The following is a 26,321-nucleotide window of genomic DNA, read 5'->3' on the forward strand; positions in this document are numbered from 1 at the left end:
ACCTTGCTCAAAGCACGGAAAGCCTCGTCTGGTAAGGTTTATTACCATACCTGGAAGGCTTATTTTGCCTGGTGTGAAGCCAGGGGCTTCCCTCCTCGTTCCTACTCGGTGGTGAGGGTGTTGGCCTTCCTACAAACTGGTGTTGACCAGCGCCTTGCCTTGACCACGATTAAGGGCCAGTTATCTGCACTGGCCGTCCTTTTACAGCGCCCCGTGGCGTCTAACTCGTTGATTCGCACCTTTGTTCCAGGTGTGCGTCATTTGGCCACTCCTCGGAGGGCGCCTCTACCTCCTTGGGACTTGAACTTGGTTCTGTCCATTCTACAACGTTCTCCTTTTGAAAACATCAGGGAAATTTCTTTGCCTCTGCTGTCTAAGAAGGTTGCCTTTCTAGTGGCGATCACTTCTGCCTGCAGAGTGTTGGAGTTGGCGGCTTTGTCCTGCCGCTCCCCTTACCTGGTGGTTCATAGGGATAAGGTGGTCTTGCGACCAAACCAGTCTTTCCTTCCAAAGGTGGTTTCTGACTTTCACCTTAATGAGGACATTGTTTTGTCTTCGCTCTGTGCGAATCCCTAACATCCTAAGGAGTTTGCTTTGCATTCCTTGGATGTTGTCAGGACGATCAGGGTTTACCTGTCGTCCACTGAATCCTTTCGGAAGTCGAATTCTCTTTTTGTCCTTCCCGAGGGACCTCAGAACGGTATGGCTGCGTCTACGGCGACCATTTCAAAATGGATCAGACAGGCGATTGTACAGGCCTATTCGATTAAGGAATGGGCACCGCCCTTCCCTGTCAAGGAACACTCTACCAGAGCGGTGAGTGCGTCCTGGGCCTCCCGGCATCAGGCTTCGGTGGCCCAGGTGTGCAAGGCTGCGACTTGGTCGTCTGTGCACACCTTTCTATTAACTTGATGTTCTGGCTACAGCAGATGCCTCTTTTGGCCGCAAAGTTCTGTGTGCGGCAGTGCCTTAAGGGGGCCCTAGTTTTGCAGGGCCCTGGCTGTTGGGGGTGTTTCCCCCTTGTTTATTTGCTTTCCTAGGTTGTTGCTCCAGTTGAGCTTTTATGTTACCGGAGGATACCTTTCTGATCTCGTAAGGTTCCTTTCTCTGATGTGGGTGCTGCGTTGCCTTTCTGACGGTTGCGTTTTCCCACCCCTCATGTCTACACTGCTTTTTGACATCCCATTGGTGAAGATTGTATGAGTGGGCGGCGACTGTCGGAGGACTTAAGAGAAAATGGAATTTTTGTAAAATCTTACCGTAAAATTCCTTTCTCTGAGTCCTCTGACAGTCGCCGCCCCCGCCCCTCTATTGGGGTTCTTTGGACTTTAACTGCTTGCTACCAAACTGAGTTGGGATTGCTGATAGCACGGGGGTATTGGACCAGTGGGACAGCCCCCATAGGTGTGTCTATGTAAATTACTTTGTTTTTAACAAGTCTTATGCCTAGCCTGCTCCTATGGATAAGAGGTCAATACCCATTGGTGAAGACTGTATGAGTGGGTGGCGACTGTCAGAGGACTCAGAGAAAGGAATTTTACGGTAAGATTTTACAAAAATTTAGTTTTTCCCTTAAAGCACAGTGCTTGTGCTGTGTCATTTGGCCCCCTGTATCACTTAAAAAACTTGGCTGATCATGCCAGTTTCTACTCTCCCTCTGTACACTGGCCGCAGTGTATCATGGCTGCTGATCCCTGACACAGTGGTCAGTGTACGTGTCATCTGTAGCCCTGCCCTCTGTCTCTTGTGTCCTCCTTGCCTTCACTTCCTGCCTGTCAGCTCCGTGTCACGTCCCACCTGCCCCTCCTGTTTCCTAAATAACTGTCAATATGTTATATAATCCTCTGTCTCCTAAGTCTGTGTGCCTCGGTCTCTGTGTTTTATAAAATAAATACTGTATATACTGTATTTCAGTGTGCTGCTCGGTAATCACGTGACCGGCTGGCTCTCTCTCTCTCCTCTCAAAAGACGTTAGCAGGGGAATCTCGGCCCCGCCCCATGCAGCTGTCAGATGGGAAGAGGAGAGAGCCAGCCAGTCATGTCATTTCCCAGCAGCTCAATGAAATCCAGGTATATTTGTTTTTATAAAACGCAGAGACAGAGGCACATGGGATTAGGAGACAAACCGGATTATCCAAAGTTCTGCACGTCCTGAATGGCCAGCAATCTTTTGGGACCTGTGATGTGTCCCAGAAGATTGCAGAGAGGGAGGGGGAGAGGAGAACTTCCGCTTGAGCCACCTAGGCGGACCAAGCGAAACTGAGAGCTGGAAACCTGTCAAAATAGGTACCTGCTCCCCCCCCCCCCCCCAAAAATGACATGCCAAATGTGGCATGTCAGGGGGTTAGGAGTCCTTAAAGCGGAACTTCCACTTTTGGTTGGAATTCTGCTTTAATTGCATTGTACTGTGACAGGGGAAATTCCAGCAGCAGAGTAGAAGGGCTGGATGTACTAGACACGCCCTGTGTACAATATGTTTTTTTTTGGGTGTCCAGTACTCCCAGAGTCTGCAACTGGTTAAGCTGACCATACATTATACAATTTCCTTTAGATTTTCTGTCAGCTATGTAGTGCTAGGACGTGCCTGATTGCATACAAATTGAAAGTGTTTAAGGTTTGAACTCTTATTATTTTTAACATGTGCCCTTTAAAGCAGGATTAAAGTCATTAAATAAAAAAATTGCTTTGGTTGAGGTTGTTGGCAGAAAAGCCAACAACCTCAACCATGCACATTTGCCTGCGCACATGCACATTGCGTTGCACACTCCTAGCTCAGTGCCAGAAAAGATGGCAGCAATTATGGACTGTTGTGGAAATTGTATTAATATTTGTGTGGACATTTTTCAGGTTGTGTTTTTAGTTAAATTGGCATTATGTCTCCCAGTATCGGTTTACCGGTATTCGCTATGCACAGCTAATATGGCTTTAATTGATATTGAGGAAAGACCTGTAGTTGTGGAAACCTTCCATTAAATGGAGACTGCGCACTACTTGCCTGATCATCCCTACTGGCTGGCACTCTGAGTGGCTCTCGCGAAGGAGCAATCGCCGGTCCAGATCTATGGCAGTGCGATGCGAACTCCACCACGTAAATGTATATCAGCCAGCCAGGCCCCGGTATTCGCTGGCGGAGATATGTTTGTGATGTGGAATTATCATTTTGATAATTATCTGCCCCTTTGCTGGAATAATGTCTGGCAGCTTTCTATTATGCTTGATCCGCAGGATTGAAATACTGCTGCTATTTCTTTTTGCAGATATTGTCTCATTTACTGGAACAGTAGCATAATTACTATCAAATATGGTTTTTATGAACTATATTATATAGAATTCACTGTAACAGGTTATGACGGGAGTGCATGCGTATGTTCTGGCATGGCCATGTTCACGAGAATCCACGCTAGTTCCATTGTATAAATGTTTGGTAGCCAATTTCCTATACGTGAGTCCCATTGTTGGCAATAGTGCATGGTTCCTTTTTCACAGCTGGAGACTCTTGCACACGGCTCAGTTGGTTCGTTTACATACACACCCGTTTCTATTGTACATTTGAAAATATACATGTCTGTGATTGGTTGTGTTGACTCCCCTTTCCCCTTTCCCCCTGTAAACCCCTTTTTGCCTTAGAATAAACAAGAGTCCAGTGCTAGAGAGGACTACTTCTATGGACATCGATTGGGGCACAGCTTTTTGCCTGTTTCTCTCTTTGTCGCTGAGCGTGTTAGGATTTCTTTATATAAAAGAGCTGTACATTGTACTTTTCAGTACAAGGGATTAATGGCACTTGATGCGTATTAATATCCGCAGGTGCACTTTTCAGCGCAGGGAAGTTTTCAGCGCACCAAGCGAATTTCTATTTTCCAAACCCCTTTCATTTCCAGCACGGGACCTGCCAGCACCTGAGGGTATCAGAAAAGACAGTAAGTTTGCCATAAGATTCTCCATATAGTATGGAAAAAATGTATCCAAACTGTGCTCCTGTAATAGAGCCTTTGATGATCGCGGTTGCACAATGCATAAAGAATCCCTGCGTCTGCCTGGCTTTCAATTAAGCCTTATTCCCTACTAATTAACTGCTTCTGGTCCGCGCTATAGCCTATATACGGCTGCAGCGCGGACTCGAATTTTCGGGAGGCCGTTTTTAAACGGCCTCCCAGAAGCAGTCTCCCCGCGCGCTCCCGAGAGCGCGCATCGGGGAAATTCTGTGTCGGCCGTGTCCCTTGGACATGGCCGATCACAGATCGTGGTGAATGGCCAATCACAGCGGCCATTCACCACGTGATCGGACCGTCCAATGAGAGATGATCTCATATGTAAACATATGAGATCATCTCTCATCGCCGGCGCTCCTTCCTCACACGGAGCCTGCAGTGTGAGGAAGGAGGGGGAGCCTCACAGCGCCGGGGAAATGTAATCAGGGCACCGATCACTAGTGCCCTGATTACAAGAGGTAAAACAAATACACAAATTGCCCACAGTGCCCGCCTACAGTGCCCCCCCCATCAGTGCCCACAATCAGTGCCCATAGTGCTGCCAGTCAGTGCCCATCAGTGCCTGCTCATCTAGGCACTGATGAGCACTGACTGGCAGCACTGTGGGCACTGATGGTGCTGCCCATCAGTGCTCATCAGTGCCACCCGTCAGTGTCCATCAGTGCCACCCGCCAGTGCCCATCAGTGCCGCCCGTCAGTGCCGCCTCTCAGTGCCCAGCAGTGCCACCTCTCAGTGCCACCTCTCAGTGCCCAGCAGTGCCACCTCTCAGTGCCCAGCAGTGCCACCTCTCAGTGCCCAGCAGTGCCGCCTATCAGTGCTCATCAGTGCCGCCTATCAGTGCTCATCAGTGCCGCCTATCAGTGCCGCCTATCAGTGCTCATCAGTGCGGCATATTAGTACCTCCTCATCAGTGCCCATAAGTGCCACCTCATCAGTGCCCATAAGTGCCACCTCATCAGTGCCCATCAGTGCAGCCTATCAGTGCCCATCAGTGCCGCCTCATCAGCACACATCAGTGAAGGAGAAAAATTTATTTATTTTCAAAATTTACTCGCAGAAAATAAGAAAAACTTTTTTTTTTTTCAAAATTTTCTGTCTTTTTTCTTTTTTTTTTGTAAAAAATAAAAAACCCAGAGATGATTAAATACCACCAAAAGAAAGCTCTATTTGTGTGAAAAAAATGATACAAATTTCATATGGGTACAGTGTATCATGACCGCGCAATTGTCAGTCAAAGTGTGAGAGCACTGAAAGCTAAAAATTGGTCTGGATGGGAAGGGTGTTTAAGTGCACAGAAGGCAAGTGGTTAACTGTTCCAATTTCAGAGCCACCCTTGGCCACTGGGGATTTTACGTTGGACTCTTAAATGCTGGAGGTTAGCTCAAAGTATAGCAAAAGCTCCAAGTGTACACTTTGGACTTGGGAGATTCCCAGGTGAACAGAAGTACTTTGAGGGTTTCCCGATGTATACAAGGTAGCTATATTTTAAAATAAACAACGGAATTGCATTATTAGGACTTTGTTCAACCCAGATACACTGAGCTGTGTTGATCAATGCAGGTTCAATGCAAGAACAGTTTAAGAACAGTTGTTCCGTAGATGCTGTTACCCGTAAGTTATATTTTGAGATTTACTATATCTCAGATATGATTTGGGTTAATAAGAGTTTTTTGACCATGGGTGAAAGTTTTAACACAACAACAGAAATGTATTGGTAAATAGCAAGGAGGACTACAACAGAAATGTATTGGTAAATAGCAAGGAGGACTAAACTAATACACAGCAATCTATCTGTAGTATAGAAAAGGGGAAAAAAATCATAGGTTAAATGAAGGAATACAGAGTATAATATTCAAAACATTAAGATACAAACCGAAAGACAGACACACACATAGGACAAGCATTTAGATATAAGTGCCAGAGGTATATTCCATAATTACCATGCACACGAAGGCCCCTTCTAGTCTGGTGTTTCAGAGCCTTCTCTCTTCCAAGAATTAAAGTAATATCAACCTATCTCTCAGACTTGAATAGGGCCATCCTGATTGGAGGAGCTATCTTACCCCTCTCCTCCCTCCGGGCGTATCTCATCCAGGATTGGACAATTTCCCCATCCCCTACCTTTAGCATAACTCAGCCCCTCACTAGCACCTCCTCTCCATGGGTGGAAATAATAATGTCAGGTCATATCCTGAGCAAATTGTCCATTCCTGCACAGATGGCCACCTTCATTGCATACCTAAAGAGAGCGTCTTTGAAGTGGAGGCGGAGATAACGAAGGAAGTGAAGCGGCCTGGTCTAAATTATTACCTCGGCCCCCGTAAAGTCTGCAAAAAGGAACTTAATTAAGGTGTTGTCCTTTTTCACATACAAGTTTACGACGGGTAAATAGCAGAACATCTTTAGGGACACATACTTGTTTAGCCCAACCTAACATTCCTGTACTTCAAAGGGAATAGGTCAATCAATAATTTCTTATACTAAAGCCTGAAAACTGTGTTCAAACAAATGGGTGCATCAAACTATTAGTAAAAACCAAAACCCAATATCTCATGCCACTAAGTCTAAATATACATACAGTATCTCACAAAAGTGAGTACACCCCTCACATTTTTGTAAATATTTTATTATATGTTTTCATGTGACAACACTAAAAAATGACACTTTGCTGCGAAGTAAAGTAGTGAGTGTACAGCTTGTATAAGAGTGTAAATTTTCTGTCCCCCCAAAATAACTCAACACACAGCCATTAATGTGTAAACCGCTGGCAACAAAAGTGAGTACACCTCTAAGTGAAAATGTCCAAATTGGGCCCAATTAGCCATTTTCCCTCCCGGTGTCATGTGACTCATTAGTGTTACAAGGTCTCAGGTGTGAATGGGGGGCAGGTGTGTTAAATTTGTTGTTATCGCGCTCTCTCTCTTACTGGTCACTAGAAGTTCAACATGGCACCTCATGGCAAAGAACCCTCTGAGGATCTGAAAAAAAGTTTTGTTGCTCTACATAAAGATGGCCTAGGCTAAAAGAAGATTGCCAAGACCCTGAAACTTGGCTGCAGCACGGTGGCCAAGATCATACAGTGGTTTAACAGGACAGGTTCCACTCAGAACAGGCCTCCCCATGGTCGACCAAAGAAGTTGAGTGCACATGCTTAGCGTCATATGCTGAGGTTGTCTTTGGGAAATAAATGTATGAGTGCTGCCACCTTTGCTGTAGAGGTTGGAGGGATGGGTGGTCAGCCTGTCAGTGCTCAGACCATACGCCGCACACTGCATCAATATGGTCTGCATGGCTGTTGAAGCCTCTTCTAAAGATGATGCATAAGAAAGTCCGCGAACAGTTTGATAAAGACAAGCAGATTAAGGACATTAATTACTGGAACCACGTCCTGTGGTTGGAAGAGACCAAGATAAACGTATTTGGTTCAGATGGTGGGGCGGCAACCAGGTGAGGAGTACAAAGGCAAGTGTGTCTTGCCTACAGTCATGCATGGTGGTGGGAACGTCATGGTCTGGAGCTGCATGAGTGCACGTGCTCAGCGTCGTATCCAGAGGTTGTCTTGGGGAAATAGACGTATGAGTGCTGCCAGCATTGCTGCAGAGGTTGAAGGGGTGGGGGTCAGCCTGTCAGTGCTCAGACCATAAGCCGCACACTGCATCAAATTGGTATGCATGGCTGTCGTCCCAGGAGGAAGCCACTTCTAAAGATAATGCACAAGAAAGCCAGCAAACAGTTTGCTGAAGACAAGCAGACTAAGGATATGGATTACTGGAACCATGCCCTGTGGTCTGAGGAGACCATGATAAACGTATTTGGTTCAGATGGTGTCAAGCGTGTGTGGCAGCAACCAGGTTAGTAGTACAAAGACCAGTGTGTCTTGCCTACAGTCAAGCATGGTGGTGGGACTGCCATGGTCTGGGGCTGCATGAGTGCTGCCGGCACTGGGGAGCTACAATTCGTTGAATTTGCTTGGAGACTGGGCCGCAGGGCAGTATTCCAACATAACAACCCCAAACACACCTCCAAGACGATCACTTTCTTGCTTAAGAAGCTGAGGGTAAAGGTGATGGACTAGCCAACCATGTCTCCAGACCTAAACCCTATTGAGCATCTGTGGGGCATATGGAAGGTGGAGGAGCGCAACGTCTCTAACATCCACCAGCTCAGTGATGTCATAATGGAGGAGTAAAAGAGGACTCCAGAGGCAACCTGTGAAGTTCTGGTGAACTCCATGCCCAAGAGGGTTAGGGCAGTGCTGGAAAATAATGGTGGTCACACAGAATATTGACCCTTTGGGCCAAATTTGGGCATTTTCACTCAGGGGTGTACTCACTTTTTGCCAGCTGTTTAGACATTAATGGCTGTGTTTTGAGTTATTTTGAGGGGACAGAAAATTTACACTATTATACAAGCTTTACACACTCACTATAATACATTGTAGCAAAGTGTAATTTCTTCAGTGTTGTCACATGAAAAGATATAATAAAATATTTACAAAAATGTGAGGAGTGTGCTCACTTTTGTGAGATACTGTATCTATTTACAGTTGCTAACACATAAACTCCTCATAAGGCAAGGATGCCTTGTTCACACTAGACAAGTACGTGTGTTGCATTAAAATGTGCCTTTTTCTTTATTAACAGATGCATTTTATTTGGTGTAAAACAGAAAAACTAAAAACAATACAAAATCAAATCAAAGTTGGTACAAAATCGGTACAGATCAAAATAGCACAACACTAATAGGGTTTCTAAATCATATGAGAGCAACCCACACATAGCAATACCATATTTAATTTTTAGGAACAATCCCAAAGGGGAGGCAGTTTACCTCCTCTAACATACAGTCCAAACTCAAAGTATTCAAACCATAAATGCTTCTTTTTTAAAAAAAAAAAAAAAAAAAGTGGCAAGTAGGGTAAACAAAAGAGCAGGAACCAGTGTGACGGGAGGAGAGGAAAAAAGAAGGAAAAGGAAGGAGGAGGGGGAGAGGGGGGAAAACAAAAGGGGAAAAAAAAGACAAGCGGAGAATATCACAAAAACAGTCCTCTTGCCTCCACCCATGCACCCCAGATTTTTTTGAATTTCTTCAGTCAATTACAGCCCATATATGTTAATTTATATAGCGGAAGCACCTGGTTCAGCAACGCTCTCTACTGCTGTACTGTGGGCACTGCAGATGACTTCCATTTGACTAGAATGAGCTTCCATGCATAAAACGTTGCATAGAAAAGGAAGCAACGTTGGTGGAAAGGGACTTCCAGCTGAATACTCGCACCCAACCGGAGAAAAGCCAGATCCCAAGGAACTCGCTGATTTAAAAACGCTCCAAGGTCCTCCACCTCCTCCTGCCAATAGGTTTGAAGGAAAGGACCAAACCATATGTACAGTGCCTTTGCGAAAGTATTCGGCCCCCTTGAACTTTTCAACCTTTTGCCACATTTCAGGCTTCAAACATAAAGATATAAAACTGTAATTTTTTGTGAAGAATCAACAACAAGTGGGACACAATCATGAAATGGAATGGAATTTATTGGATATTTCGAAGTTTTTTAACAAATAAAACACTGAAAAATTGGGCATGCAAAATTATTCAGCCCCCTTAAGTTTATACTTTGTGGCGCCACCTTTTGCTGCGATTAAAGCTGTAAGTCGCTTGGGGTATGTCTCTATCAGTTTTGCATAGCGAGAGACTGAAATTTTTGCCCATTCCTCCTTGCAAAACAGCTCGAGCTCAGTGAGGTTGGATGGAGAGCATTTGTGAACAGCAGTTTTCAGTTCTTTCCACAGATTCTCAATTGGATTCAGGTCTGGACTTTGACTTGGCCATTCTAACACCTGGATATGTTTATTTGTGAACCATTCCATTGTAGATTTTGCTTTATGTTTTGGATCATTGTCTTGTTGGAAGACAAATCTCCGTCCCAGTCTCAGGTCTTTTGCAGACTCCATCAGGTTTTCTTCCAGAATGGTCCTCTATTTGGCTCCATCCATCTTCCCATCAATTTTAACCATCTTCCCTGTCCCTGCTGAAGAAAAGCAGGCCCAAACCATGATGCTGCCACCACCATGTTTGACAGTGGGGATGGTGTGTTCAGGGTGATGAGCTGTGTTGCTTTTACGCCAAACATAACGTTTTGCATTGTTGCCAAAAAGTTCGATTTTGGTTTCATCTGACCAGAGCACCTTCTTCCACATGTTTGGTGTGTCTCCCAGGTGGCTTGTGGCAAACTTTAAACAACACTTTTTATGGATATCTTTAAGAAATGGCTTTCTTCTTGCCACTCTTCCATAAAGGCCAGATTTGTGCAGTATACGACTGATTGTTGTCCTATGGACAGAGTCTCCCACCTCAGCTGTAGATCTCTGCGGTTCATCCAGAGTGATCATGGGCCTCTTGGCTGCATCTCTGATCAGTCTTCTCCTTGTATAAGCTGAAAGTTTAGAGGGACGGCCAGGTCTTCGTAGATTTGCAGTGGTCTGATACTGCTTTCATTTCAATATTATTGCTTTCACAGTGCTCCTTGGGATGTTTAAAGCTTGGGAAATCTTTTTGTATCCAAATCCGGCTTTAAACTTCTCCACAACAGTATCTCGGACCTGCCTGGTGTGTTCCTTGTTCTTCATGATGCTCCCTGCGCTTTAAACTGATCTCTGAGACGATCACAGTGCAGGTGCATTTATACGGAGACTTGATTACACACAGGTGGATTCTATTTATCATCATTAGTCATTTAAGTCAGCATTGGATCATTCAGAGATCCTCACCGAACTTCTGGAGAGAGTTTGCTGCACTGAAAGTAAAGGGGCTGAATAATTTTGCACGCCCAATTTTTCAGTTTTTTTATTTGTTAACAAAGTTTGAAATATCCAATAAATTTCGTTCCACTTCATGATTGTGTCCCACTTGTTGTTGATTCTTCACAAAAAATTACAGTTTTATATCTTTGAAGCCTGAAATGTGGCAAAAGGTCGAAAAGTTCAAGGGGGCCGAATACTTTCGCAAGGCACTGTATGAAGGTGTCTACCTTTGTCTCACACCTAGGACAATGCTCGTCAACTGTGGGGTAAATAATGGATAGTTGCTACTAGACATATGCCGGTTTTCGGTAATTCGATATATCGCGGTATTGCATAGCCACGGTATTGTTATTGTGGCATTTTTAAAATACCGAGTTTCTCTGTCAAGTCTGCCTGACTTGTGAATTGATACATTTCAGTGAGCTGGATGACTCATTCACTCACTCAGCTAACACCTTTCAGCATTAAGTCTCCTAACTATAAACAAAAATGATTACATTTGTATCTTTTCCTTCCCTCTGCCAGGGAGAAAGGAAGTTTAACCTCTTAAAGACTGGATCTTTTTCTGACACTTGCTGTTTGCAAGTTAAAATCAGTTTTTTTTTTGCTAGAAAAGTACTTAGAACCCCCAAACATTTTATATATTTTTTTAGCAGAGACCCTACAGAATAAAATGGCGATTGTTGTAATATTTTATGTCACACTGTATTTGCGCAGCAGTCTTTCAAACGCAATGATTAGACTTTAATGAATAAAAAAAAAAAAAAAAACGTAACAGTAAAGTTATCCCAATTTTTTTTTTTTTTGTTACACAGAGAATCGTGAGAGAATCGTGATCTTTATTCCAAGCTAAAAAATCGTGATTCTCATTTTGGCCAGAATCGTGCAGCTCTAATAAATATATATATACACACACACACGCCTAGCAGCCCACATTACATTATTATATAGCCATCAAGCAGTGTCTGGCCTACCTGGTGATGACTGGTCCTGGCGCTCTGATCCGATGGCCTGGTCTTTAAAGGGGCAAATCCTTGCGATCCAGAAGTGGTTAAACCTGCAGGAGGACCGGTGTTTTTATCTATTAATGACTTTACTATTGCTTTAGGCCTGGTTCACATGTATGCGGGTTGGTGGTTCACATGTATGCGGGTTGGCGGTTCACATGTATGCGGGTTGGCGGCCCACATTTGCACAGGCATAGCAGCCCATTGATTTGAACGGGCTGCTATGCCCTCATTTTCCGCAGAAAAAAGGTGCATGCAGCATTTTTTTTAAATTCAGTGGCCTTGAAATCCATCCTGCTTTTGCACCATGCGACTAACCTGCAGTTCCTGCTCTGGCAAGCTTTCTGCATTTTTTGTATACGTGGGCACGGCATTTAAAAATAAACAGTTTGCGTGTGCAGCAACGGCAGGTAAGTCGCATGGTGCAAAAGAAGGATGGATTTCATGGCCACTGCATTTTTTTAAATTCTGCATGCACCTTTTTTCAGCTGAAAACGCAGGCATAGCAGCTCAAGCCCATTCACATCAATGGGCTGCTATGCCTGTGCAAATGTGGGCCCCCAACCCGCATACATGTGAACCAGGCCTAAAGCAATAGTAAAGTCATTAATAGATAAAAACACCGGTCCTCCTGCAGGTTTAACCAATTAATGACTTTACTATTGCTTTAGGCCTGGTTCACATGTATGCGGGTTGGGGGCCCACATTTGCACAGGCATAGCAGCCCATTGATGTGAATGGGCTTGAGCTGCTATGCCTGCGTTTTCAGCTGAAAAAAGGTGCATGCAGAATTTAAAAAAATGCAGTGGCCATGAAATCCATCCTTCTTTTGCACCATGCGACTTACCTGCCGTTGCTGCACACGCAAACTGTTTATTTTTAAATGCCGTGCCCACGTATACAAAAAATGCAGAAAGCTTGCCAGAGCAGGAACTGCAGGTTAGTCGCATGGTGCAAAAGCAGGATGGATTTCAAGGCCACTGAATTTTAAAAAAATGCTGCATGCACCTTTTTTCTGCGGAAAATGAGGGCATAGCAGCCCATTCAAATCAATGGGCTGCTATGCCTGTGCAAATGTGAACCACCAACCCGCATACATGTGAACCAGGCCTAAAGCAATAGTAAAGTAATTTATAAACAACACCTCCTTCAGGTTTAACCACTTCTTGACCACAAGGATTTGCCCTCTTAATGACCAGGCCATCGGATCGGAGCCGAGCGCCAGAACCAGTTATCACCAGTTAGGCCAGACACTGCTTGATGACCTATTTTAGGCCTGGTTCACAGAGTCTGTACTGACTGACTATATAATAATGTGCATAAGTGAACCAAAGCCCCTAAATTCAGCAATGAAATTGAAGTGAGGTGGAAATTTAATAATTTAAATTTAATAATAGAATACCGTGATAATACCGTATACCGTGGCAAAACCTTAATCAATTAATCGCAGCATGAAAATCTGATACCGTCACAAGCCTAGTTGCTACAGAGTATGTTATGCATGGTGCAAGAACCTAAATTAAACAAACCTATCCCTAGCTGAAATCATCATTGGAAGAAATTGCTGTGTATCCTCCCTTCGATTTTCGGCATCAAGGCCTGGAATATCATTTTGCCAAATAGGACACAATTTAGTCACCTTAGTTCTTTCCTTCCCAGAAATCCTGAGATAGAGACAGGAAAGTGTCCTGTCTGCATTTTTAAAATCAAGAAGCACTCTGAACTGAATGTGATTCCAGAGTAACACAATTGGGGAATTGTGCCCTAACCGCATGGTGCAGTTGCGGGTATTTAAAAAACATTCGGTTGGGGAGATGAAGTTCTAGCTTCAGCTGGTCGAAAGTCAGTAGGGAACCATTCCTGAATATATGATTATGGGTAGTAATACCAAATCTTGCCCACACTACGGGATTCGGAATCAATGTAAGGTGCATGAGGGATGGGTTACCCCAGAGCAGTGTATAGTTTGAGATACTATTAGGCTCGCTCATAAAGTTAAAATGCAGCATGTCTGCATATCTAAACAAGGCAACATATTTCACTATGCCACATGTGCATAGAGTTAAATTAGATGTTTTTTAAACTTTAAAACATTTAAAGAACTTAAAATAAATTCTGTAGCACAGTTGTATCTTGGACAGCTTGAAAGCACTGAAACAAATGTATTGATACATTTAGTGCTGTAGGTCATCTTAGCCTAACTGCTATTCTGCTTGTGTTTAGAATTACAGAAAGTATTCCAGGCAGCTGGCTGCCTTCATCAGTAAATTTGTGCAGTTCATCCACAAGTACATCACGTGTGACGCTCAGGCAGCTGTGTCCTTCCTACAGAAGCACTCTGATCCACTACAGTAAGTGATTTCAATACTAAACCTCTATAGTGTCCTGGTTGCATATGTAATTACTTTTACTGTGAGCCATTTTATGTCAAAGCTTGCAGCAGAAATGTCAAAGTCCGTGGTTCACAAAAAACTGCAGTGTGCTATATCATTTTGTTTTATTTATGTATTTTTTTAATAAATGAAACCCCTTGGTATAGAAAGAGTCATAGAATTCACACGGTTTGGTTTGTTACAAAGACCTGAGAGTTCATTGGGTACAGTGTCACTTACTCCTTTCATTATAGACTGTCATTTGTGTGAAAAGAGTCTTTAAAGCTTGACTTGAGGTAGATTTAAAATGATTAATTTGTAAATCCCTAATTTTTTTTAGTTCAAACAGTGTAAGTAAGTAAATATGACCTGGTCTTATAGTTCTTGTAATGCAGAGCTCACCCAGCGGCTGGGAGAAGCAATACAAAGACTCAGCCAGTTGTGCTGTAGTACAGCTAGCATGCTGATAGGAAAAAGGATCAGAGTGACAAAGAGCTTGGCTCATCAGTGTGCTGCTTCTCCTTTGACTGTCCAGTCACAGGCTGGAATGAGGAAAGGGAACACATAAATGTTAACTGCAGCATAGAAATTGTGTAAATGTCAGAACCAGATGGGCAGAGATAAAAATCCCATGGGTGGTAACACAACTCCCGTATTTTATTCTGTGTATTTAGCTTTTTGTTTGTTAAAGGATAAGTTTACCTTTCGTAACATGTTACACCCATATCTAAGGTGTAATATGTTACTAAATGAGTTTGAAATGAACTCATGTGCTGTTATATTATCAACGAAAAGTGAATAAATATAATGTGATGTATAATAAACTGTATATGTTTGTGTGGAACTGCTGCTATCACTCCAAGTATATGGATACCTTGCCTGCGCATCCCTGTCATGGCGGGCGGCCCGCTTTAAGGGGGCCATTTAATTTCATGCGGGTCTCTATGAAGGGGCTCGGTTGGCGACCCCCCCCCCTTTTTTTTCCGCGGGTTCCAGTAGGTGGTCCATTTGTGGGCCCTGGGTCAGCGTCCCCTTGCGGGATCGCAATCGGTGACCCTCACCTGCCTGTTTTCTGTCTATGCAACAATCATTATAATTATGTTTCAGTGTGAGCTTAGTATGTTGCGACCCTAATGGGCCTGCGTCCGGGTGCAACGGTGCTGGTGGGTGCACTGATTGTATCAGGGTGGGCAACTTTAAGATTGGAGGATTCAGCTGCTGCGTCGGAGTTGCCAGTCTCCTTTGGTACCCGCAGCTCCCCAAAAGAGGCAAAAGGTGTCCCCCTTTTCTACCTACTTGACAAAAGTCAGTGACCTTAACTCATTATATCGGTACCGAAGAGTTTTTACTAGACGGTATCTCTTTGAAGAGTCCCTGTTTAAAAAAGTGGACAGTCTCACCTGTAGGGGATTCTCAGGGTTTCAGGCCGAATAACTCCACTTTAATTCCGGTGGAGGAGTCTCCGGCTTTTAAAGACCCCTATGACAAGAGAGCCAAGACTTTGGCCGCTACATGTTTCCTGTGGCCGGTTCGGTCTTGTGCTGGTGTTCACCATAGCATTGGTGTCCCAGACTTCAACAGAGTGGGCAAAGCGTTTGCGCCAGGATCTGGAAGGGGAACAGCTTCCTCCTGTCCTTGCGAGCTGGCTTACCAGTCGGTCTAGGGGTTGCAGTTTTGTCTGTGGTGCCTCTCTGGATGCGGCTCCCTTTGCTTCTAGGCTGTCCGTGACAGCAGTGGTCCTTCAGGGGCTGATATGGCTGAAATGCTGATCTGCGGACCAGTCTTCCAAGACAGCCTTATCTGTTCTGCCCTTTTTGAGGAATCGCCTGTTTGGATCTTCCTGGATGATATCCTTAAGGGTCTTACAGGGGGAAGAATACTTTTCTTCCACAGGCTGCCAAGGACGAGGAGTCTCGTCACAGAGAGTGGGTTCTGCCAAACCTGCAGAAAAGCCCTCTTCTACCCGAAGGAACACCCTGCCTGGTGTCTGAGGCGGGGGGATGTCATTGCTTCTTTTCGGACCCATGGACCTTCCTGATTCAAGACAGGTGGGTTCACGAGCTGATCCGGTCCGGCTACAAGATCGGGTTTTGGTCTTATCCTCCAGCGAGGTTCTTTCCTTCCAATCTCCCCAGTCAATGTCCCCAGACCGCCTGCGAGGTCTCTTCGGGGCTGTGCAAGTCTTTCTACTGCAAGGGGTAATTGTTCCATTCCCAATTCGGAATGTTTTCAAGGTTTCTAGTCAAATCGGTTTACAGTTCCCTGGAAGGAAGGCAAGGTATGTCCAATCCTGGACATTGAGGCCTTGAACTGCTTGTGTGGGTTCAGAAGTTCCAAATGGGGTCCATTCGTACAGTAGTGGCATCCCCATATCAAGGACGCTTACTTCATATTCCTTATATGTTGGTCTTCAGCATTTCCTCTGCTTGCCGTGAGTGAGGAGCATGCTCAATTTATGGCATTACCCTTTGGTCTTGCTTCAGCTCCTTGGGTGTTCACAAAAGTGATTGCCCTGGTGCTAGCATTGTTGCGACAGCGGGGGATTGCGATGCTGGGGTACCTGGACGATCATCTTCTGCGAACAGAGTCTCCAACTGCTATACAGGACAACCTGGACATCACTGTGCAGACTCTGCTGGAGATTGGTTGGACTTAAAACTTCCAGAAGTCTGCTCTGGTTCCGTCCACCAATTTGGACTATCGTGGTCTGTTTCTGGACTCGGCTTCAGCTAGGGTGTTTTCTTCCGCTGTTCCAGAAAGTGTAGGATGCTATTCGACTTCTGTTGTCCAGCAGTCGGGTTGTCTCTCAGGACTTGCACGCGGGTGCTGGGCCTGATGATGTCTACCTTTTGAGGCAGTTCAGTTTGCACAGTTCCACACTAGACCTCTGCAGAGAAGAGCAGGCATTCCCGAACCAGGCATTCATGCCGCCGCCGGATAGAAATGACGTTCTGCTATCCAGGCTCAGCCAACCTGTATGTATGGGTCCCGATTTAGGATCCTTTATGGGGTTTATACCTTATGAAATTATCATCAAGCATCCTTCAGATTGTTATACCATTTTTGTATATATGTTTTTACAGACATGCATATGCGCATCTACCTCTGAAGCAGTAAGCAGTTTGCTCACGAAACGCGTCAAGTTATTAAGATGCTTATTCACAACTATGCAACAATATAACTACAATTTTTAGGCATGTACAACATCGTGCCTATACCATTGACTGATCTGGTATATGTTTATGTATTTTATTTATATGATGATTCTTTCTACCTTCCAATTAAATTGATACTATATTTACTTTTCATCTTTTGGCCACTTGTGTTCGCCTCATCTAAAGTCCCAGGGCAACTCTCTCCTTTGTGTATATATATATATATATATTAGACATATGCCGGTTTTCGGTAATTCGATATATCGCGGTATTGCATAGCCACGGTATTGTTATTGTGGCATTTTTAAAATACAGAGTTTCTCTGCTCCTGGGTCTGACTTGTGAATTGATACATTTCAGTGAGCTGGATGACTCATTCACTCACACAGCTAATGCCTTTCAGTGTCTCCCAGTAACTATAAACAAAAATGATTACATTGTATTTTTTCCTCCCCTCTGCCAGGGAGAAAGGAAGTTTAACCTCTTAAAGACTGGACCTTTTTCTGACACTTGTTGCTTGCAAGTTAAAATCAGTTTTTTTTTTTGCTAGAAAAGTACTTAGAACCCCCAAACATTTTATATATTTTTTTAGCAGAGACCCTACAGAAAAAAATGGCAAATGTTGTAATATTTTATGTCACACTGTATTTGCGCAGCAGTCTTTCAAACGCAATTAATAGACTTTAATGAATAATAAAAAAAAAAAAAACGTAACAGTAAAGTTATCCCAATTTTTTTTTTTTGTTACACAGAGAATCGTGATCTTTATTCCAAGCTAAAAAATCGTGATTCTCATTTTGGCCAGAATCGTGCAGCTCTAATATATATATTACACACACACGCATAGCAGCCCACATTACATTATTATATAGCCATCAAGCAGTGTCTGGCCTACCTGGTGATGACTGGTCCTGGCGCTCTGATCCGATGGCCTGGTCTTTAAAGGGGCAAATCCTTGCGATCCAGAAGTGGTTAAACCTGCAGGAGGACCAGTGTTTTTATCTATTAATGACTTTACTATTGCTTTAGGCCTGGTTCACATGTATGCGGGTTGGTGGTTCACATGTATGCGGGTTGGCGGCCCACATTTGCACAGGCATAGCAGCCCATTGATTTGAACGGGCTGCTATGCCCTCATTTTCCGCAGAAAAAAGGTGCATGCAGCATTTTTTTAAAATTCAATGGCCTTGAAATCCATCCTGCTTTTGCACCATGCGACTAACCTGCAGTTCCTGCTCTGGCAAGCTTTCTGCATTTTTTGTATACGTGGGCACGGCATTTAAAAACAGTTTGCGTGTGCAGCAACGGCAGGTAAGTCGCATGGTGCAAAAGAAGGATGGATTTCATGGCCACTGCATTTTTTTAAATTCTGCATGCACCTTTTTTCAGCTGAAAACGCAGGCATAGCAGCTCAGGCCCATTCACATCAATGGGCTGCTATGCCTGTGCAAATGTGGGCCCCCAACCCGCATACATGTGAACCAGGCCTAAAGCAATAGTAAAGTCATTAATAGATAAAAACACCGGTCCTCCTGCAGGTTTAACCAATTAATGACTTTACTATTGCTTTAGGCCCTGTTCACATGTATGCGGGTTGGGGGCCCACATTTGCACAGGCATAGCAGCCCATTGATGTGAATGGGCCTGAGCTGCTATGCCTGCGTTTTCAGCTGAAAAAAGGTGCATGCAGAATTTAAAAAAATGCAGTGGCCATGAAATCCATCCTTTTTTTGCACCATGCGACTTACCTGCCATTGCTGCACCTTTTTTCTGCGGAAAATGAGGGCATAGCAGTTCGTTCAAATCAATGGGCTGCTATGCCTGTGCAAATGTGGGCCGCCAACCCGCATACATGTGAACCGCCAACCCGCATACATGTGAACCACCAACCCGCATACATGTGAACCAGGCCTAAAGCAATAGTAAAGTAATTTATAAACAACACCTCCTTCAGGTTTAACCACTTCTTGACCACAAGGATTTGCCCTCTTAATGACCAGGCCATCGGATCGGAGCCGAGCGCCAGGACCAGTTATCACCAGTTAGGCCAGACACTGCTTGATGACCTATTTTAGGCCTGGTTCACAGAGTCTGTACTGACTGACTATATAATAATGTGCATAAGTGAACCAAAGCCCCTAAATTCAGCAATGAAATTGAAGTGAGGTAGAAATTTAATAATTTAAATTTAATAATAGAATACCGTGATAATACCGTATACCGTGGCAAAACCTTAATCAATTAATCGCAGCATGAAAATCTGATACCGTCACAAGCCTAATATATATATATATATATATATGTATTTAGGAATGGAGGCATATCACTTTTGGCAGGCAATACCGGACCTTCTTAGTATTGTTGCTCTGCAGAGAAGAGATTCTTGCCAAGTGGGGCAAGAATACACAGTCTCTAGATAATCTGATCATGCTGAGTCGGGGTACGAGAGGGTCTCTGATCTGGTGGCTTCACTGTGCGGCTCTTCGTCAGGGAAAATCCTTTCTTCCCCTGTATTGGACGGTGGTCACCACGGATGCCAGCCTGTCTGGGTGGGAAGGTGTTTTGGGCACGGATTGTGCTCAGGGGGTCTGGACTCTTCCAGACTACTTATCAACGTACTGGAATTACGGGCGATCAGACTTTGTCTGGTCCATTGGACGATTCGTCTTCAGGGGTGTCCGATATGGATTCAGTCGGGCAATGCCATGGCCGTGGCATATGTCAATCACCAAAGGGACACAAAAAGTGTCATTGCGGCTTAAGAAGCAGCCGGAATTCTAAGATGGGCAGAACTTTTCGTTCCAGCTCTCTCTCCCATGCATATTCTGGGGGTAGAAAATTGGCAGGCGGATTACCTCAACAGGCCTTGGACCACGGGGAGTGGTCTCTTTATGTGGACCTGTTGGCCTCTCATTTCAGGAAGGTGCAGAGATGCGTGGCAAGGTCTCGAGATCCTGTAGCCGACACCTCAGACACACTGGTGACTCCTTGGGGCCAGTACCATCTGATATACGCCTTTTCACCTCTCAAACTTCTGCCGAGACTTCTATGGAGGATCAAGGCAGAAGGAATTCCGGTCATCCTTGTGGCCCCAGGCTGACCTCGCCGGTCTTGTGCGCGGATCTGGTACGGCTAGTCGCCAATGTCTCTTGGCGACTTCCTCTCAGAGAAGATCCATTGTACCAAGGGCCGATCTTCCATTCTGCTTTACAGACGCTGTTTTTAACGGCTTGGTTGTTGAAAACCAGGTGCTGAAGGGTAGGGGGTTGTCGGACTCCTGTGATTCCCACGCTGTTAAAGGCTAGGAAATCTACCTCTTGGAAGATTTACCATCTCGTTTGGAAAGCATGCATTGCTTGGTGTGAATCTCTGGGGGTTCTCCCTGTTCTTTTTCTGTGGCTCGCATTTTGGCATTCCTCCAAAGAGTTGTGGAACAGCGCCTGGCCCTGGGTCTTGGCGTTTTTCTTTCAATGTCCTTTGGCAACGCATTCCTTGGTTCGCACATTTGTTCAGGGGGTTCGCCACTTGTCTCTACCTGTGCGGTCCCCGTTGCCTCTGTGGGATCTCAATTTGGTATTGTCGGTTCTTCAGAAACCGCCGTTTGGAAATATTTGTGAGATTCCTCTGCTCACACTGTCCCAGAAGGTAGCCTTCCTGGTGGAAATTATTTTCGCACACGGTGTTAGAGCTGGCAGCCTTGTCTTGTCATTCACCTTCTCTGGTGGTTCACAGAGATTAAGTGGCGCTTCGCCTTGTCAGTCATTCCTTCCTAAGGTTGTCTCTGGTTTCCATCTGAATGAAGACATTGTGTTGCCTTCCCTGTGTCCTATGCCTAAGCATCCTAAGGAGCTTGCCTTGTATTCTCTGGATGTGGTTCGGCTGACCAGGGTGTACCTTGCGGCAAACGAGTCGTTTAGGACAGTGGTCCTAAACTCCGGTCCTCAGGGCCCACTAACAATCCAGATTTTAAGTATTACCTTGGGGAGATGCAGACTAGAGTACTGCAATCACTGAGCAGCAAATTATATCACCTGGGATGTATTTCAGTTATCTTGCAAACCTGGCATGTTAGTGGGCCCTGTAGGCCAGAGTTGAGGACCACTGGTTTAGGAGATCAGACTCACTATTTGTCCTTACGGATGGACCTCACAAAGGGTTTGCCCGCGTCTGCCGCGACCATTTCCAGATGGATCAGCCAGTCGGTAGTGCTGGCCTATTCAACCAACGGTCAGGTTCCTCCTTTTCCTGTTAAGGCACTTTCTACGTGGGCACTTAGTGCTTCCTGGTCCTTCCGCCATCAGGCGTCAGTGATGCAGGTTTACAAGGCAACCACCTGGTCATCTGTGCACACTATCACAAAATTCTACTAAGTAGATGTGTTGGCATCTGCGGATGCTGCTTTTGGCCGCAAGGTTTTGTAGGCTGCTGTTTGAGAGGACGTGGTCCTCTTTGAGGGGGTATTGTTTTTTTTTTTCAGATGAGCTCCAGTTATTCCTGGTTGCGCTCCATGTTACCTGGTTGGCTAGTTTTAGCCTTTGGGTATTTTCTCTGCTGTGTTTTTCCCACCCCTCATTTTGACACTGCTTTGGGATGTCCCAATGGTCAAGAAGATTCTGGAGCCGTGTCCGTCAACGAATGAAAGAAAATTGGATTTTTGTCTTACCATAAAATCCTTTTCTCTGATGTTCATTGACAGACACAGCACCAACCCTCTATTGAGTTGGGTTATTTATCTTCTTACACTGCTTGCAACAAAACTAAATGCCTATAGCAGGAAGTGGGAGTATACCTCCTAGGCGTGGTAAAGGTTTTTCCTGCCTAGTGTCCTACTCCTTTGGGGGGCAGCATAACCCAATAGCCAAGAAGATTCTGGAGCTGTGTCCGTCAATGAACATCAGAGAAAAGGATTTTACAGTAAGAGAAAAATCTAATTTTCACAAACTTTGTAGTCACTGCACAAAATACATTGCACACCTACACACACACACCATTAAACTGGTATTATCAAACACTTGTGCATGTTTATTAAAGCAATTGTGCATTGTTTTTCTGTATGGTGATCTCTCTCCTCTCGATTTATTTTCCAGTGCTTTATCATCGGAGAACAATGATCTTACAATGCTCAAGTCCCTCCTAGCTGGTCTAAGCCTGCCCAGCAGGGGTGGGACTTTGGAGAAGAGCCAGGATGAGGAGAAAGAAGGTGTGTTGCATACTGACCTAGTATTGTGTTTCCATCAACAAATACAGTGCAGTGTTTGGAAAGTGATCCAGGTGAAATAGCAGCACTATGGAACAAGCAAAATTACTTGGAGTACCACCAATGCTATTTGAAAAAAATGTGCAAGATTGCTGAGATTATAAAATCTATCTCGTTTGATTCACATTTTAATTTTTCAGTGATTCATTGCAGCCAAACTGAGTGAGACTTTTACAATGCCTTGCTTTGCAACCCCATTTCCTTAACTTAACCTATCTGCACACATTTTCAGAAGACTTAGGAATAGTTTTCATTTTACTTAAAACTGAACTTCATGAATTAGAGAAAATCTACCCCGACAGTGGAACTCCTCACACACTGCAAGGGTTTAATGCTCATTTGGTGTAATGGTGCAAGGATAAGGTGTTCCTTATACCTGGATTCACCAGACTCCTTCCATCCAAGCAACCAGTCCAGAGCTGATGTCTCTTCAAGGAACTTAGATCCCTGGTTGCAAGTTCACTTCCTCACATACAGTATCTCAGAAAGTGAATACACCCCTCACATTTTTGTAAATATTTTATTATATCTTTTTATGTGACAAGACTGAAGATATGACACTTTGCTACAATGTAAAGTAGTGAGTGTACAGCTTGTATAACAGTGTAAATTTGCTGTCCCCTCAAAATAACTCAACATACAGCCATTAATGTCTAAACCGCTGGCAACAAAAGTGAGTACACCCGAAGTAAAAATGTCCAAATTGGGCCCAATTAGCCATTTTACCTCAGCGGTGTCACCTGACTCGTTAGTGTTACAATGTCTCAGGTGTGAATGGGGAGCAGGTGTGTTAAATTTGGTTTTATCGCTCTAACTTTCTCATACTAGTCACTGGAAGTTCAACATGGCATCTCATAGCAAAGAACTCTCTGAGGATCTGAAAAAGAGTTGTTGCTCTACAGAAAGATGGCCTAGGCTATTAGAACATTGCCAAGACCCTGAAATTGAGCTGTAGCACGGTGGCCAAAACCAAACAGCAGTTTGACAGGACAGGTTCCATTCGGAACATGCCTCGCCATGGTCGACCAAAGAAGTTAAGTGCACATGCTTAGCGTCATATGCAGAGGTTGTCTTTGGGAAATAGATGTATGAGTGCTGCCACCTTTGCTGTCGATGTTGAAGGGATGGGTGGTCAGCCTGTCAGTGCTCAGACCATACGCCGCACACTGCATCAAATTGGTCTGCATGGCTGTTGAAGCCTCTTCTAAAGATGATGCATAAGAAAGTTCGCAAACAGTTTGATAAAGACATGCAGATTAATTACATGGATTACTAGAATCAAGTCCTGTTTTTGGAAGAGACCAAGATAGACGTATTTGGTTCAGATGGTGTGGCGGCAACCAGGTGAGGAGTACGAAGGCCAAGTGTGTCTTGCCTACAGTTATGCATGGTGGTCGGAGTGTCATGGTCTGGAGCTGCATGAGTGCTGCCGGACAGTGGCGGCTGGTGCTCAAAATTTTTTGGGGGGGGGGGGGGGGCGCAAAAAGAAAAATTTAATAGGTATTGCTTTGCGGCAAAAAACGCGGTAAAAAAATTGCATGACTTTGAGGTCATGGTACAGGCATGGCACAGGTGATAGCATAGGCATGGCACATGTAATGGTATAGGCATTGCACAGGTGATGGCACAGGTGATGGCATAGGCATGGCACAGGTGATGGCATAGGCATGGCACAGGTGATGGCATAGGCATGGCACAGGTGATGGCATAGGCATGGCACAGGTGATGGCACAGGTGATGGCATAGGCATGGCACAGGTGATGGCACAGGTGATGGCATAGGAGTGGCACAGGTGATGGCATAGGCATGGCACAGGTGATGGCATAGGCATGGCACAGGTGATAGCATAGGTGATGGCACAGGTGATGGCATAGGCATGGCATAGGTGATGGCACAGGTGATGGCATAGGCATGGCATAGGGATGGCAGAGGTGATGGCATAGGCATGGCACGGGTGATGGCATAGGCATGGCACGGGTGATGGCATAGGTGATGGCATAGGCATGGCACAGGTGATGGCATAGATGATGGCACAGGTGATGGCATAGGGATGGCACAGGTGATGGAATAGGCATGGCAGAGGTGATGGCATAGGGATGGCACGGGTGATGGCATAGGCATGGCACGGGTGATGGCATAGGCATGGCACAGGTGATGGCATAGGCATGGCACAGGTGATGGCACAGGTGATGGCATAGGCATGGCACAGGTGATGGCACAGGCATGGCACAGGTGATGGCATAGACATGGCACAGGTGATGGCACAGGTGATGGCATAGGGATGGCACAGGTGATGGCATAGGCATGGCACAGGTGATGGCATAGGGATGGCACAGGTGATGCCATAGGCATGGCACAGGTGATGCCATAGGCATGGCACAGGTGATGGCATAGGGATGGCACAGGTGATGGCATAGGGATGGCACAGGTGATGGCATAGGCATGGCACAGGTGATGGTACAGGCCGGCTTCAATCACTTACCTTCTGACGGTGGCGGGATGGCGGGATTCCGGGAACCGACACGAGCAGCGCCATGGACGTCCTCCTCTTCAGTCTTCTGTCTTCAGTTCCGGTCCGGGCGGCGGGAAGGAGATGGTCAGTCACGCACCGTCACCGCCCCCATTCCGAGTCAGCGATGTCCTGGATGATGATTGGTCCAGGCTGGAGACTGGACCAATCACAGCCCGGATATCACGAAGGTGGGGTGGCGCAGCGCTATTTGCTGCGCCCAGGTTACGCCCCCAGAAGGCAGCCAATCGGTGCCTCTTCTGGGTCGTAAACCCCACCAACCCCCATATCCACCAGGCCGAGCGCATAGGCCTGCGAACCCAATTTTTTTTTTTTCCAAAACTTTATTATTTTTTTGTCTTTTTTTTTTCTTCTATTTTTTTTTTCTTTTTATTTAGGGGGGGGGCGGCGCTCCGGCGCCCCCTATGCACGGGCCGCCACTGCTGCCGGCACTGGGGAGCTACAGTTCATTGAGGGAACCATGAATGCCAACATGTACTGTGACATACTGAAGCAGAGCATAATCCCTTCTGAGACTGGGCTTCAGGGCAGTATTTTAACATGGTAATGACCCCAAACACACCTCCAAGATGACCACTGCCTTGCTAAAGAAGCTGAGGGTAAAGGTGATGGACTGGCCAAAGCATGTCTCCAGACCTAAACCTTATTGAGCATCTGTGGGGAATTCTCAAATGGAAGATGGAGGAGCGCAAGGTCTTTAACATCCACCAGCTCCATGATGTCATCATAGTGGAAGAGGACTCCAGTGGCAACCTGTGAAGCTCTGGTGAACTCCATGCCCAAGAGGGTTAAGGCAGTGCTGGAAGATAATGGTGGCTGCACAAAATAATAACACTTTGGACCCAATTTGGACATTTTCACTTAGTGGTGTACAGTACTCACTTTTGTTGCCAGCAGTTTAGACATTAATGGCTGTGTGTTGAGTTATTTTGAGGGGACAGCAAATTTACACTGTTAGACAAGCTGTACACTCACTACTTTACATTGTAGCAAAGTGCTATTTCTTCAGTGTTTTCATGTGAAAATATAAAATAAAATATTTCCAAAAATGTGAGGGGTGTACTCACTTTTGTGAGATACTGTATACTGCAGAATTAATAGCCCCACATTGTACGTGATGACAACACAGGGACTGGCCAGAGCCCTCCTCAAGTTAGGCTTGCCAGAACAAGAGATAGGATAAGTAATGCATCTTATTCATGCACTT

The 26,321-nt window shown here is 45.1% G+C and overlaps 1 protein-coding gene across 1 annotated transcript in view; it reads left to right on the forward strand.

Annotated features, from left to right (window-relative positions):
• Positions 1-26,321, forward strand: part of INTS1 (integrator complex subunit 1) — a 385,650-nt gene that overhangs the window by 281,164 nt on the left and 78,165 nt on the right. Inside the window, exons 42-43 of the mRNA XM_082260644.1 lie at positions 14,024-14,151; positions 22,415-22,527. Of these exons, the coding sequence (XP_082116770.1) occupies positions 14,024-14,151; positions 22,415-22,527 (241 nt within the window). The remainder of the gene's footprint in view (positions 1-14,023; positions 14,152-22,414; positions 22,528-26,321) is intronic.

The sequence above is a fragment of the Pelophylax lessonae genome (assembly GCF_965119305.1).
Source record: "Pelophylax lessonae genome assembly, chromosome: 6".
NCBI lineage: Eukaryota > Metazoa > Chordata > Amphibia > Anura > Ranidae > Pelophylax > Pelophylax lessonae.